The sequence below is a fragment of the Lacerta agilis genome, chromosome 8, assembly GCF_009819535.1.
Source record: "Lacerta agilis isolate rLacAgi1 chromosome 8, rLacAgi1.pri, whole genome shotgun sequence".
In the NCBI taxonomy this organism is placed as follows: domain Eukaryota; kingdom Metazoa; phylum Chordata; class Lepidosauria; order Squamata; family Lacertidae; genus Lacerta; species Lacerta agilis.
Genome location: NC_046319.1, coordinates 63,531,390 through 63,543,685, shown reverse-complemented (window position 1 = coordinate 63,543,685; position 12,296 = coordinate 63,531,390). Strand labels below are relative to the sequence as shown.

General features: G+C 46.6%; 1 protein-coding gene across 8 annotated transcripts in view; it reads left to right on the top strand.

The window, feature by feature from the left end:
* The window catches only part of LOC117051497 (mitochondrial peptide methionine sulfoxide reductase-like), a 43,658-nt gene that overhangs the window by 25,637 nt on the left and 5,725 nt on the right, over nt 1-12,296 (top strand). For all 8 annotated transcript variants that reach the window (XM_033157917.1, XM_033157920.1, XM_033157921.1 and 5 more), the window contains one exon: nt 6,996-7,102. In XM_033157917.1, coding sequence (XP_033013808.1) covers nt 6,996-7,102 — 107 coding nt within the window. The remainder of the gene's footprint in view (nt 1-6,995; nt 7,103-12,296) is intronic.

Genomic DNA, 12,296 nt, shown 5'->3' with positions numbered 1-12,296 from the left:
AGACTTTCCATTTCTAGATCTGCAAGAATCTCAGTAGTCTGTAGTTATTTGCTGTTCTAGCACCATGAAGGGGAAAGCTGGGACAGTAATCTAGTAGTGCTGGAGGGAACCTGTGGCCCTCCAGAAGTTGCTAGGCTACAGCTCCCATCATCTGTGACCAATGGTTGTGTTAAGTAAGCCATTTTTCTAAGTAGGATGCCACCACAGAGCAGGCCCTGTCACTGGTTGCCATTTGCCTAACCTCAGGTGGGGGCAGCCAAAGCAGGGACTTAAGGAACAGTTGGCTTCATGTGGGAGAGGGCAGATCTTTCAGCTATACCTTGCTCCCAAGCCAAATAGAGCATTGTGCCTAGAACGGCATGGAAGCTGATGAAGATGTCCTAACCCTGGTTTAAGGGGTAGAGACCATGGTTTAGTAGTAGAGCACACCCATTGTCTCTGATTCGACCCTCGACATCTCCACTTAGAAGAATCAGGTAATGTGTTAGACCTCTACCTGAGACAAAGGAGGGATTGAGCAATCTGTTTCTGACATATGTCAATCTTGCATGTGTTAAGTCATAAGCCTGTTCTGCTCCACTCATCTGTGATTCCCCCCCAAAAAAGAAGACCTGCATGGATACTCTCACTTAAATTTTCATTTTAAGTAGTATTTATATATTTTATTATCAAAATGCATCTTTAAATGCGTATCTTTTATGTATTGTGCAGCTTTGTTTCACCCTAAGATCACACATTTTAAAATGCATTTTGGTATGTGTGGGCTTCCACCCACCCCCCCTTTTTGAACAGAGAACTCTCATTCCAAAATTTGGGAGATGCGATGGATAGTTGCATCATGGTTTGCTCATTTGTCTGGGTAGGAGCAGAACAGGTTGGCCTGCATGGGGGTTCTATAGCACTCGTAGATTCTTCAAGCATCCCTACCTGAGACCCTGGAGAGAAGCTGTCTGTCAAAGCAGACACTAGTTGGGTTAGAAGTACAAACAATTTGACCCAGTCTGTGGCAACTCCCTGCGTTCCTTAGCTTTCTTCGCTCTTGCTAGCAGGAGGACATGTGATGCGGCAAACCTTGCGGATACTGTGCTGGTCTGGATCTGGGCAGAGTCTGGTTGGGCACTGCCTGGGAGCTCCACCTCCGTCCCCTTGAGTCAGGCTATTGATGCTAAATCCTCGGGGGAACGCTGGGCAGAGCCACAAAACAGCACGCAGCAATTTGCCCGGGTAACTTCATGCAGAGGACATGCAAAGCTCTTCACCCAGGGAGGTTTTGCTAATGCCTCTTCTGAGGGTTTTGTTTTGGTTTTGTTATGACGCTTGTCAGGCAGCCTCCATTTCCAACCCTCTGCTTTTAAGGTAGTTGTCTCTTTAAGTGACTTCCAGTCCCCGTTTCCCCCCCCCCCAGCAACACTGGGGTGGGGTAGGGAATGGTGAGCATGTTGAAGGGAGGGGGGCCATGGAAGTAGAAGGGAGATCAGTTGCAAAGAAGAGGGCAATGGGGACTTTTAATGTTCTCTCTCTCTCTCTCTCTCTCCCTCCGTGTGTGTTTTAATAACCGGGAGGTGCGGGGGGGGGGGAGGAGGCCTATTTGAAACCCGCCTCACGTCAACACTGAGTGACAGCAAGGGATAGGGGGAAGGGTTAGAGGCTTGGGGAAGGCTGAGCCTTTTTTTGTAATGAAGTGTAATTTTAATGAGGAGATTAGCATTCTCTCTGTGTCACCGGCAGGGCACTCCTCTGGGTTCGTAATTGCGTGTGGGTGCTTTAATGAGTTGGGTCTTCGTCAATGGCTTTATTTATTTTTTTAAAAAACCATTTATATCCCGCTCTTCCTCCCCAAGGAGATCAGTGTGGTGTGTGTGTGTACACAGACACACACACACACACGCACATATACGGTGCATTTGTTGTTGTTACAGTAAGTGCCACACTTTTAACATTTTTTTGGGTGGGGTGCTGGTACCCCATACCCTTGAGTACCCCCAACGATATGATGATATGAGCATATGACATGACAAAGCTCACAGCTTATTACGGGGGCAGACAGTATTTAACTCAGACAGGGCCACTGTTGGACTCTGCAAGTTTGGAGAAGGTTACTCCCCACCCCGGCATCTCATAGTGGTCCCTTGTAACACCTGTCCACCACCTAACCACTAGGCAGCGCTGCCTCCAGCTTTGCTGATTCACTAGGGAACTTAGGAAGCTGCCTTATACAGTGGTACCTCGGGTTAAGAACTTAATTCGTTCTGGAGGTCCGTTCTTAACCTGAAACTGTTCTTAACCTGAGGTACCACTTTAGCTAATGGGGCCTCCTGCTGCCGCCACACAATTTCTGTTCTCATCCTGAAGCAAAGTTCTTAACCCGAGGTAATATTTCTGGGTTAGCGGAGTCTGTAACCTGAAGCACCTGTAACCCGAGGTACCACTGTACGGAGTTAGATCATTGGTCCGTCTAGCTCAGTATTGACTACACCGGTGTTTTTCAACCTCGGGGTTCCCATTGTGGGTGGGCTACAGTTCCCACCATCCTTTATTTACCAGTGCGCTAAGCAGACTGTGGATGATGGGAATTGTAGTCTACCCACATCTGGGGACCCAAGGTTAGAATTGTAGCATTGTAGAGTTGGAAGGGACCCTGAGGGTCATCTAGTTCAACCCCCTGCAAACAGGAATCTCAACCAAGGTTGAAGAACACTGCTCTACACTGAGTGGCAGCAGCTTTCCAGGGTTTTGGGTTTCCATGTTTATCTGTGATTCTCACAAAGCCTGCATTTAAATACATATTTTTGAATGTATTTTATGTCAAATGCACATTTTAAAGTCATTTTGCTATGTTTTTTGAGTCAAGAATTGCATTGCAAAATTCAGAGCAGTATGAATTTCCCACTTGCCTAAGAAACCTACATTCTGATCCACACATTAGTTTAGGAAGTGTAAATGAGGTCACTTTTTTGTACAGTATCAGGATTTGCAAAAAAATGAATTCTTCAAGCAGCCATCGGCATAAGAATGACTGATGTGTCCCTTAAGACATGCCTTAATAAATCCTTGGCCATGAGGCCTAGGACGCTGTTGATACTCATTTAAAACTAAAACAAGTAAAAAACATTCAAATACATCTGCAAACCATCATCATAATTCAACAAATAAAATCTCCTTGAAAAACTGCATCAGATTAGCTGAACCAATTAAAATACTGTTGGCAATTAAAACAGGGGGGGAAAACCGCTTAAAAGTCTGGAAGGAAAGAATTGGCTTTGCTTGGTGCCAAAAAGAATTGCAAAGTGGGTGCCCAGCGATCCTCTTTAAGGAGAGCATTCCACAAGCATGGGGCTACTACTGTCTTCCACTGCCTACCGCAGTTTGGTCAGACTCATGTTGGTAGCTTCGAGAACACTGTCCAACCATCTCATCCTCTGTCGTCCCCTTCTCCTTGTGCCCTCCATCTTTCCCAACATCAGGGTCTTTTCTAGGGAGTCTTCTCTTCTCATGAGGTGGCCAAAGTACTGGAGCCTCAACTTCAGGATCTGTCCTTCTAGTGAGCACTCAGGGCTGATTTCTTTGAGAATGGATAGGTATCAAACACAATATGTTCCGGTTGCCTGATCCCTGTGGGTTACCTCGCCGCCTAGGCAGATTTGTGCGGTAGCATCCTGGAAACGGCAATGCTGGTCCATGCAAACTGCCAGCTGGTGGCTCCTTCCTTGTGGAAGCGGTTTTGCTCTTTTTTTAAAAAAATAAAAAATATTTACTTTATTGTTGTTGTTGTTGTTCAGTCGTTCAGTCGTGTCCGACTCTTCGTGACCCCATGGACCAGAGCACGCCAGGCACGCCTATCCTTCACTGCCTCCCGCAGTTTGGCCAAACTCATATTAGTAGCTTCGAGAACACTGTCCAACCATCTCATCCTCTGTCGTCCCCTTCTCCTTGTGCCCTCCATCTTTCCCAACATCAGGGTCTTTTCCAGGGAGTCTTCTCTTCTCATGAGGTGGCCAAAGTACTGGAGCCTTTATTACATCTATACAAAAGAAAAAAAGAACATTGAATAAAAAAACAAACGATAACCAAAGAATAGCAATGTTAAAAGATTACATGTTGAATTCTTCCTAAAAAACCACAAAATGCATTCAATTAATGCCTTCCTATATTCCCAATAATTCAGTTGTAAATAATACAAAGCAAAACATAACATCCAATTCAATATTCATATAAATCAGTTCTACTAACCTTTAGTAATACTTCTTTCTTCCTTTCTTCTGTCCATTGTGGAAGCGGTTTTGTAGGAGCGAGCCCAGCTCCTTAGTCTGGAGCTATAAGCGCCTGCCAGGAATACCGTTGTTATATAATAAGAGCTGTGCTGGATCAAGCCAAAGGCCCAGTCTTGCTCAGCATCGTCTTCTCACAGGGTCCAACCAGGAAGCCTGCTAGCATCAGCAACTCCCCCCTGACCCTTTCTGGTATCTGGTGACCAGGATTCAGACCTGCTCCTCTGCCAGTGGCAGTAGAACAGAGCCGTTGAAGCTAATAGACATCAATAGACTTCCATGGATTTGTCTAATCATCCTTTAAAGCCACTCAAGATTGTGGTCATCACTGTGTCTTGTGAGAGCGAATTCCATGATTTAACTCTGTGCCTTGTGACAAAGTACCAGTACTTTCTTCTATCTATCCTGGGTCCTCCTACACATTCAGCTTCATTGGCTGCCCCTGAATTCTGGTGTTATAAGAGAGGGAGGAAAGCTTTTCTCTCTTCACTTTTCCCCATCGTGCATCAATTTATTTATCTTTTGCATGTCCCCTCTTACTTGCTTGCCTTTTCTCTCTCAACTAAAAAGACCCCAGCGCAGCAACCACTTCAGTTCTTCTATCATTTTGGTTGCTCTTTCCTGAACCTTTTCTAGCTCTACAATATCCCCCTTTTTCCCCTTCAAACTTGTGTTTAGAACTATGTACGGGTAGAAAAACAAGTCCTAATTGTATATATTTTTACAAGAGCGAGAATAGCGTTTGCAAAACTTGGAAAAGGAATTTGAGCCCCAACAGCATTGGGATCAAACTTTGAAATTGTTAAGTTGCCTGTGTGTGTGAGAGAGAAATTATAGATTAAATTGGCTCAGCAGGGACTCAGTAAATCATTTTATAAGCCTATATTTGGCTTTAAAAGATGAATTATATTATATTGTGATAACGGGAAAGGTTGGGGTGTTAAATTTGGAGTTAGAATGTATGAAAAAGAAGGATACTGTGTAAATAGTTGCCAAGTAGTGATTTTTGTCAAAAGATAATGTTTTTTTTTTTTAAATCCGCTTTTTCCATACCATGAGCAATTTTACAGACCATTGCCATGTCCTTAAGGAGGAATACCATGAAGAGGAGTTCAGGGGATTAAAAAACAATAATAATTTTACAAGTTGTGTCTCTTTGCTTCTCAATTTATATTGTGTTATTTTATGCACTGTGACTTGCTGCTATTTTTATTGCTTACAGTCTAGAAGTTATTTATTGTAATTGTGAAGAGTGAATTTCTGTTTAGCTTTTTTGGGGCTGATATTTAATTTTACTGCATACTATTATATCCTAATGGATTACTGAATATTACTCATATCAAATAAAGTAATACAGTATGAGTTGTTTATTTTAAACCTATGTTTTTATTATGACGTTTCTGCCTTGGATCGGAGGTATGCGGTCTTTGTTGATCCTTCAGCTTGTAAAACTGCCTTGCATACAGTAATATAGAAAGGAGGTGTACAAATCACAAGTGAAATGGAAGTGAAATGAAATGTCCTCCTTTATTGGCCTGCTGTGTCCCTGGTCCAGATAGGCCAGGCATAGGCAAACTCGGCCCTCCAGATGTTTTGGGAGTACAACTCCCATCATCCCTGACCACTGGTCCTGTTAGCTAGGGGTGGTGGGAGTTGTAGTACCAAAACATCTGGAGGGCCGAGTTTACCTATGGCAGGGAGTTGGACTGGATGGCCCTTGTGGTCTCTTCCAACTCTATGATTCTATTATTCTACCTATGCCTGAGATAGGCAAAGGGCTGTAACTCAGTGTAAGAGAGCATCCACTTTACATGCAGAACGTCACAGGTTCAATTCCCAGCATCTCCAGGTAGGCCTGGGGATGTCCTCTGCCTGAAATCCTGGAGAGCTACTGCCTCTCCATGTAGACAGTACTGAGATGGACGGAGCAGTAGCAGCAGCGTCGTTCCAGCACACCGCAAGCGTCCTTCCCTGCCCCTCCTCTGGTAACATTGATCGTCTCCAGTGTGGTGCTCCCTCCAGGCACTGCTTTCTCCCTGGGCTCCGTTCTCTGTGTTCCAGATGAGGGCTTTGTAATATATTCACATTACGCAGACACAGGATTGGCTGGGCTGACAAGTCACACAGCGGGCACAGTGGATTTGTTGTGCCTAGGTGATTAACAGCCTTTCCCATGAGAGGAATAGCAATCGTTTGCTCATGGCTGGGAGGCAGAGGGGGCAGGGGGGAAGTGTGTCTGTATGGATACATGGGGGGCAGGCCAGTGTTTGGTGAGGACGGTCAGCCGGGGAAGAGCACAACTCAATGGGAGAGTATGCCTTTGGTTGGCTGAAGGTCTCGGGTTGGAAAGGAACAGTAGACCAGCCTTCTCTAGCCTGGCATCCTCCAGATGTGGTTGGACTCCAACTCCCATCATTCCTTACCAGTGGTGATGCTTGCTAGGGCTGATGAGACCTGGAGTTCCACAACATCTGGAGGGCATCTGGGTAGAGAAGGCTGCTGTAGATAATCCTGGGCTAGATGAACCAATAATCTCATCCCACCATCCCTGACAATTGACCATTCTGACTGTGGCTTATAGGAGGGTGCCACAATGGCTGCCCTGGCTTATACCCGCAGACTCAATAGTTGGTGGAAAGTGCAGAACTCCAGTTTTTTACCAGTTGCTGCCGAACAAGGGTGGCCGCCTTGCATGTCTGCTCCCTTTAACAACCACTTTCTTTCCAGGCATGAAGCAATACGGAGACGTCGGCACCCAGTATCGTTCAGCCATCTATCCCATTGGAGCTGAGCAGCTGGAATCTGCCCTGAAATCCAAGGAGATGTATGAGCAGGTATGGGAGCTATGGGCATTTGGATGGGGGAAAGGTTGGAGGGTAAAGGCGCCTTAAGTTGCCTTCTGTGATCAGTCCGTGTTAGCACCCTAAGGTCTGAGCCTAGGACTCTTCTGCAGTTCCCATCAGCCTCAGCCAGAATGGCCACTGGTCAGGGATCATGGAAGCTGTAGTCCAGCTACATCTGGAGGGGCTACTCCTGGGTTAGGTTCTTTTGCAGCCCAGCTATCTGACATCTTTCAGCCGGAGGTACCTGGGACTGAACCCAGGAACTTGCGGCATGCAAAACGTGTCCCGCTGTGCTGCTACTCCTTGAGTCTGGTGCTAATGAAGAAACCTGCTTAACAGCGGTTGTACCCCATAACCCTAAAAAAAAAAAAAAGAGCTCAGAGCTCAGCAGCTATTCTGCAGCCATAAAGTAAACCTGAGAATGTATCTCATTTATGATCAAGGACTTTGTACTGTATATGCCGGTGCAGAAGCCCTTTCAAGTGCAAAGTAAGATTTTGGTTTCAATGCCTATCTTGCTTGCAATTATAATTGTGAAGATGGTCTTAAAAGTGTGTGGGAAAGGAAGTTAGTGGAGCCTTCAAAACATTCATCACTGTGAAAAGTTCTCTGTCTTTGGCTACTTCCTGATACACATCAACACAGCTGCCTCTGTGGCAGATGGGCGGGGTATTATTATTATTATTAACAACAAACAACAACAACAACAACAACAACAACAACAATAATAATAATAATTTATAATATCTTCCTGCAAAGGACTGCCATTGCCCCACACGGAACTGCCAATGCAAGCATTCACTGGCTTCCTTTGAGCTTTGAGGCCCTGGGCCAACCCACACCCCAATTGGCCCTGGCTATGCTGGCTGGGGCTGCTGGGACCTGGAGTTCAAAAACTCTACGGGGCATCAGGTTGGGGAAGGCTGCCTTGAACGGTCTGTGTCCTGACTATCCCGGGAAAACTCTTTTCCTATCCAAACTGTCAGGAGACTCAAGGTCAGCAAATAAAGCCCTGCTGACAGAACCACTGGGTGCAGAAGCTAGGCTAGCTGCTGTAAGAAGCAGCATCTTCTCTGCAGGGGTCCTGGACCACTGGGACAATTCCCATCGTCCCTGACCACTGGTCCTGCTGGCAAGGGATGATGGGAGTTGTAGTCCAAAAACAGCTGGAGACCCAAGTTTGGGAAACCCTGCTCTAGAAGCTTGTGAGATTCCATCTGTTGTCTTTTCAGGAGGCAGGGGGAGAGGTTTCTCTTTTGATGTGCCTTTGAGGGGTGGGGAGCAAAGCTCCTGTTAGCAGGATTCTGGTGCTGGGATCCTGCCCCCCCCCCCCGATGGCTTCCTTGCTTGTTAATATTGCTTAAAATTTTAATCCTCCTTATGTAGGTTGATGTTGCCACCTGTTTTGGAAAACGGGTGTTGGACGGCGGTTTATAAAATCCCCTAAATAAAAGGGTCCCAGGGGAGATAGTCACCTGCTGTTTCGTTGCTGACATTTTCATAGGACCTGAGATACCAATGGGGCTTTTTTGGGGGGAACACACACACACATGCCTTGTTTCTTTACCCTCCAGTGAATAGGACTTGCCCTCTAAGCCATGCCCCACAACAAAGGCAGGCAGAGTGCATGCAGATAATTGCTCCTCCAAGGCCATATGTGTACTATGGGCTGGAAAAGAGGGGTTGCGCGGGGGGGCGGGGGCGGAGAGAGAATATGTTGGTTTCCTTGGCAACTTGCCACCACGGCAATTGGCAACCAGGGTGCAAAGGTCAGCGGCACAGGCAGGTGTAGCCTCTCCACCCATCGCCCCTTTCAATGTGATTCATTGCCGTAAGCCGTTTGCCCCCCTCCCAGCCGCCATTGCAGAGGCAATTAAGGGCAACCCTGCTTAGAATCGGCACGTGCTGGGCAGACGTCGGCCTGTGCCTGAACCGGGGTGTGTGTGCGTGTGTGTGCGAGGATAGATGGGGGTGCAGGGTGTTGGTGTGTGGGTGTTATAGGCAGAGCTGGTTGAGCAGCAGCCTCTGGTGAGGAAAGAAGCTCCACATTTGAGGCTGTTGGGAAGAGGTGAGATCAAGGGCAACCTGGGTGACTTTGGGAAGCTTCCGTCTTCCCAGGTGGAGCCACAGTGAGATGCTTCTGACTACGGATGGACAAATCGGTCAATTTCAGTTTCACTAATATTTTCAATCTTAAGGTCTGTTCTCCACATTTCCACATCAACTTGCAAATTTCAGTTTAACGTCCTCTTGGGTAGGCAAACTAAGGCCCGGGGGCCGGATGCAGCCCAATCACCTTCTCAATCCGGCCCGCAGACAGTCCGGGAACCAGCGTGTTTTTACATGAGTAGAATGTGTCCTTTTATTTAAAATGCATCTCTGGGTTATTTGTGGGGCATAGGAATTCGTTCATTTTTTTTCCAAAGTTTAGTCTGGCCCCCACAAGGTCTGAGGGACAGTGGACCAGCCGCCTGCTGAAAAGGTTTGCTGACCCCTAAATATTCACATTTTTGTGTGCGGTTTTGCCAAACATGCACATCTTTTCAAACAGGTTTTCCCTAATACGATGCATCTTTGTGTGCTTTTATTTTACAAGTCCTTGCACACTCTCCCCTAGCTTTTACCTCTTCATGACTTGGAGAACTGCATTGCAAAATTCGGAGAAATTAAATTCTGAAGGAGGGCTGTGTTTAGGTTCATATATTGCTTCAGAAAGCGCAAGCTAGGTAGATGCACTTTAAAATGTGAACTGAATCGCTTTCCACCATGCCCCCCCCCCGCTGCCGCCCCTACTCAAGAGTTCAGTCTGGTGGACAGAGCACCAGCATTCTGGGAATACACTGGTTAAATAATTTTAAAAATATGCCCTACTGCATAGCTGTCACCTTTCCCTTTTTTTGCATGAAATTCCCTTATTCCAGCGCCGTTTCCCATTGCAAAAAAATGGGAAAGCCAGTTTGGTGTAGTGGTTAAGAGCGGCAGACTCGTAATCTGGGGAACCGGGTTCGTGTCTCCACTCCTCCACATGCAGCTGCTGGAAGGGAAAGGGAAAGGGAAGGGAAAGGAGAATGTTAGCCGCTTTGAGACTCCTTCGGGTAGTGAATAGCGGGATATCAAATCCAAACTCTTCTTCTTCTTCTTCAGCTATGGCGGTTTCCCAATGCAAAAAAAAGGAAGGTTGACAGCTCTGCCTTACTGTGGCATGTGAAGCTCGAAAGATAGGCTGAAGAGGACCAACCTAGCATAGTCCTATGTTAGCCAAAGCTAAACCAGAAATGTCACAGCTGTGAACTGGCCCAGAGAATAGCACCCGAGCATTTGCAAATTAGACCAAGCACCTGTATGAGCTTCTAATGGGAACAGGCGGTAGCTCAGTGATAAAGCATCTGCTTTGCATGCAAAAGGTCCCAGGTTCGATCCCCCGCATCTCCAGGTAGGGCTGGGAGAGACCCTTGCCTAAAATCCTGGCAATCCTATGCTCCTAAGTGCCAGTGGGCTGCATTGAGTTAACCCTAGCTATGATAGGCTGGTTACTCTAGAATAACCACCCAGGATATCTTCTTTTTTCGTGTGTGTGTGTGTGTCTGTACGTATGTGTCTCTGACTACTCAGCAGCGTGACTTTAAGGCCAGAAACTGTCTCCGTCTTGGTGATCCCAAATATGACATGTCGCTCAGCTCTGCACTGCTGGCAGGTTTGCTTCCAACATCCCATTAGTCATGCTAAGATATACCCCACCGGGGAGAAAATATTCAGTAGCCCCCGTCCCAGAGGGTAGTGGGACAGCATGCTGCCTCTAGGAACAATCTGTTATTTATATATTCTGTTCTCCGCGGAGCCTAAATGCTAGGCACTTTGCTCCCTGCTCCCTGGAGGGGCCCCTAGAGCTTTGCTCATCTGAGGCCTGCATGTGGCAGAAGACACATCTTAGCATTTATTAATAGCTCCAAGGGCAGGGAGCCTCCTTGCTGTCCAGAGCCACCTGGGATCCTGTCTCAATAGCATTGCCTTTTCCTACGGGGGTGCCTTCCCAACCCTGCCCTCATGTGCTTACTTAAGACCATCTTTACGCCGCTTAATATACCAATAAAATAAAATAAAATTCTAAAGCGTTCTACTGCAAACTAAAACACACATATGCGGATACCTTTCCAAAATTTACAATAAGAGCATCGTTACAAGCCACTAGGAATAGCAGTAATAATAATAAAAAAGTACAGAAAAGCGATAAAGCTTTCCAGCTTTCAGAGGAAATGCTTTTTTGAGGTTGGAGCAGGAGAAAGATGACCAAAGCAGGTAACTGATGGTGATGACAGAGGCAGCAGCATGGAGGCAGGATCTGTGTTTCCTATTGGCAGCTGCTTGGATGATCACAGATGGGAAAAGACACGGATCTTGAACCTTTAAGTGGTTGGGCATAAAGGGGGCACGGAAACCTCTTGCTTCCACCAGCCAATCCTATTTGGCTTTGGGGTAGAGATGCAAGATACACACACGTGTTCATACACCCCCACACATCCATGCGCCCCCACAGCCACATGGTTGCTTTGGTGTCTGAACCAGTGGTGCATTATGCTGTTAGAGTGCTTAATTGTACAATGGCTTATGACAGTCATTTATATGCTGCTCCTTTACTCACCTATAAAGGGCCGCTCTTCAGCAATCTTTGCTGCTGGTTGGTAAGAGATAAGTGGGTGAAGGGCAGACCAGCAACATTTTTAGCTGCCACCAGGAGCACTCAGGTGGGAATGGGAACTTTGCCTAGGATCAAAGAGTTGCTCTGGGATGTTCCAGGATAGCGATAGTGATGTACTTTCCCCCCATTTAGGGTGTGTTCTGTATAGGCAGAAATATAGATTGTTTGACTGGGGGATTTCAAGGCTTTTAAACTGGTTGTGATACATAAATGCAGGCCCTGCATTCATGCCAATGGATAAAGGTAAAGGACCCCTGGACGGTTAAGTCCAGTCAAAGGCGACTCTGGGGTTGCGGCGCTCATCTTGCTTTCAGGCCGAGGGAGCCAGCGTTTGTCCACAGACAGCTTTCCGGGTCATGTGGCCAGCAGGACTAAACCGCTTCTGGCGCAACGAAACACCGTGACAGAACCAGAGCGCACAGAAATGCCGTTTACCTTCCCTCTGCAGCCGTACCTATTTATCTACTTGCACTGGCGTGCTTTCGAACT